General features: G+C 40.8%; 1 protein-coding gene across 1 annotated transcript in view; it reads right to left on the bottom strand.

Annotated features, from left to right (window-relative positions):
- UTS2 (urotensin 2) overlaps positions 1-1,578 on the bottom strand; it is a 3,878-nt gene extending 2,300 nt beyond the window's left edge. The window contains exon 1 of the mRNA XM_010022376.1: positions 1,454-1,578. Within this exon, the coding sequence (XP_010020678.1) occupies positions 1,454-1,556 (103 nt within the window). The 5' untranslated portion in view covers positions 1,557-1,578. The remainder of the gene's footprint in view (positions 1-1,453) is intronic.
- Positions 1,579-3,395: the final 1,817 nt, after the last annotated feature.

Here is a 3,395-nt window from a genome sequence, read left to right as displayed (position 1 = left end):
CAGCAGGAGTCCTTAGCAGTGTTACACTTGAGGTAAATAAGGCTTTTGTAATCTAAGCAGTAAATTTCAGATTTGCTAATATATATAGCAGACACTGAAAATTGTGGGCAATGAGAGGGTGCTATTGTCGAACTCCAGTTGTGGAGATGAGTATTGTTTTCTAGTTGCACCATGAAGACCTTTGACATCCACGTTGTTAGTTTGTTTGCTGTATGAAAGGACAATTGCAAAGGACAGTGGGGATTTCAGTGGGAGGTGCTGAATAAGAATATTGTAGCTTCCCAATAATGTGCTATGTGGAGATAATTTCTAGCCTTGTATTATTTTTAATTCAGAGCAGTGTTAGCAGGTAAATTGGTTTTGAGACTAAAAAACCCAAACCAACAACAACAACAGAAAAACTCAAACCAAACCACAAAGCCAAAAATAAGAGCCCTCTTTAATATAGAGTTCTATCTTACCCAGCCTAGAGACTTTATATGAGCAAGGAAGATTTAATAAGCCTAATGGATGTCTTCAAACAAATGGAGTAATGTTAGAGCCAGCTTGTTCACCCTGTGATGTGATAGATGTTATCCATACTGAGTCATGGATAACATGACTCTGTAAATACAAGTTACTCTGAGGAAGGCTTAAGAAGATGCTGGCTTAGTGAGTCCAAGGTTTTCAAAGCAAACTAGGGACTACTGATACCTATAAACCAGCACAACAGCTGTTGTACCTGAAAACCAGGTAAGAACAGCCACTTCTTAATAGTAAGCTTTATGCAGTAACTTTGGGTTTAATTTGCCTGGTTTTTCAGAACTCAGAAACTCTTCCAGCACAGGTCAGCTCTGATGACAGCAGCTGTCCCGACTGTTGTGCATCTTTGCTGAGCTCTTTCAGTCTTGCCTTAGGCTATAATGCCAAACTTTGAGGGCAGCTTTTTCAAGCCAAGATTTATTCTTCCACTGGACTGAATGGATTCTGCTTTAGTGCAAACCAGTAGCATGCTCAGTACACTGCTGCTTTTGTAGCATAAGACAGATTTGCCTGTTCTTGATCTCAGTAGGACTGCATCAATCTCTGCAGTAGGTTTCCCCCTTTTTAAATACAGCTTCAGTTAAACATGCCTGTACAGCAAAGTTTCTTTAAATTACTCAGTGCCTACTAATGCTGCTTCAGAGACAGATGCTGTATATGCCAGCTTGCATTCGGTGCTAGAAGGCTCGGATACCTTTGTCTCCTGGATCTCAGATTAGCAGGAAGAAATATTTAGGGCACCCAACCTCCCTATTTTAAAGAGTAGCCCTCACTGAAGATGTCACTTGTGCTGCCAGTGTTGGGAAGAAATTCCCACTTTTGCTAAGCTGGTCAGCACAGATAAAGGCCCCTCAGAAGGAAAGGCTGCTTCTCTTCTGGTTTTACTGCTTCATCCCCTGCTTTATGAGCATTAAAATCAAAATATTCTTACCTGAGAGTTGATACGACATCTCGCTGGCATTGATGATGGGGAGAGAAGAGAGAGGACAGGAGAAGCCAATAATAATGAGACAGCAGAATACCAGCTTATGCATTGTTGCTGTGTTGAATGTATTTCGTCTTTGCCTACCCCTGTACCTCCGAACTCCTGTCTCTTGCCTCTGCTCCCAGTTTCACCCGTTATATAGCCGCTCATGACCTCATAAATATCATCATGTTCTCTCCCCCCTTCAGAAAAAAAAATCCAATGAATTTATTGCCCATTGATTCTAAATGGAAACCACTTTGCATTGATGTAATTTTTCAAGGTAACAGATCATAGACAATAAATTTACTGTCTTATAGCTTGGGGTACAAAATGGATATTATATCAAACCAAGCACAGTAAAGTTTATAAATCTGGCATTAAAAAAAAAGTAACTTCCAGTTATAAATCATGAGTTAACAAAAGGGTCAGACGTTGGTTGAAATGACCAGGGCAATCAGACAGCTGATTTATGAGCCTTAGCAGCCTTGACGCAAAGCATCTGATATGAAATTCACTTTTTCTTCTTTCTGGGAGATGGATGGATGTGTTGTGTTGTATTTGGGGTTCTTGTGCCAGAAAAAGTACAAGAGAAGGGGAGTTAAAACATCTAGTTCATTTACAGAGGGAATGGAAGGGGAGTTTGATTTCTGAGCTCCCCCAGCCCCCCGGAGCATTTCACATCTATTTATTTGAGAAGACCTCATCCGATGTTGCCCTGGAGAATTGTCTTGGCAGAGAAAGTACAGCTTCCATCTGGAGACTTGCTATAAACTACTTTGGTTGATATTAAGCACAGGTCCCTCACTAGACAGGGAGACCCTTTTCCATTTTGCTTATCTTTTCCTTCCCCTGTTGGAATTAACTGCCTAATTCTCTGTGTGCTACCTAAGGGGTTTTTTTCCTTGTTCACCTTTGCTTTTATTTAATGCTGACACAGTAGTTGCAGTAGGTAATCTCAAACTTTAGTCTTCATTTCCCTCCACCTATCTTATTTTGTCTTCTCTACTTACAGTTCCCTTTTTTGTATCAAAGAGATAGGACTGACTGGACTGGTCCCTCATCTTCATTCTCTATGAAGCACCATGTCCAACTGTATAGAGCCTTGAAAGTAAGTTTATGACAATTTTCTTGCCTTCAGGTGGTGAGAAGATTATGGCTGTTCAGGTTCATAAGAAATTGGGATTAGGTAATTTTCTTTCCTACCTTTCTAATCAAATGTTTGTGCCTTTAAATGCTCTTCAGTGTACTGTAAATTCCAATTAACATTATGCTGAATTGTGTGATAATTTTAAGTTGCAGGAGGATCTGCTTCCTTTTTCCTTCATTGACATTTCCTGTTGAAGATTAATTTTTATATCACTGAATTTGTAATATATTGTCAGTGACTCCTAGGCCTAATTTCAGATTAACCACAACAGTCATCTAGAACAGGGGTATTTCTGCTGCAAGTCTAATTCAAAGAGAGCACACCCCATGCATGTGTGGTTAAGAGTTGCCCAGAAGAGCTGTGGACTCTGAATCAGAGTGGTTGAGGTCAGAAAGCACCTCTAGAAATCTTTTAGTCTAACCCCTGCTCAAAGCAGGGTCAGCCAGAGCAGTTTGTCCAGGAGTGTGTCCAGTCAGGTTTAACAGCTCCAAGGATGGAAGGAGACAGAACTTCAATACAAGGCTTTGACAAGGCCCTGGGCATCCCCAGGTAAGTTCGCTTGTTTTGCTGTGAGTGTAGAGGTGAGAGAGGACCTGCAGAGGTCCCTTTAACCTAAGCTTCTCTGTCATCCTGTGTGTACAGAGGTCTAGTATTGACTTGCAGAACACTTGCTGCAGGTGTCTGAACTACACATCCTGTTTCTTGCAACTCCTCTTTGCTGAAGTGAGTGGATATGACAAAATAATTTCACTACAGAAT

Source organism: Nestor notabilis, unplaced genomic scaffold (assembly GCF_000696875.1).
Source record: "Nestor notabilis isolate BGI_N333 unplaced genomic scaffold, ASM69687v1 scaffold31810, whole genome shotgun sequence".
NCBI classification, from domain to species: Eukaryota; Metazoa; Chordata; class Aves; order Psittaciformes; family Psittacidae; genus Nestor; species Nestor notabilis.
The sequence above is the reverse complement of the archived record's forward strand: the minus strand, read 5'-3'. Positions and strand labels throughout refer to the sequence as shown.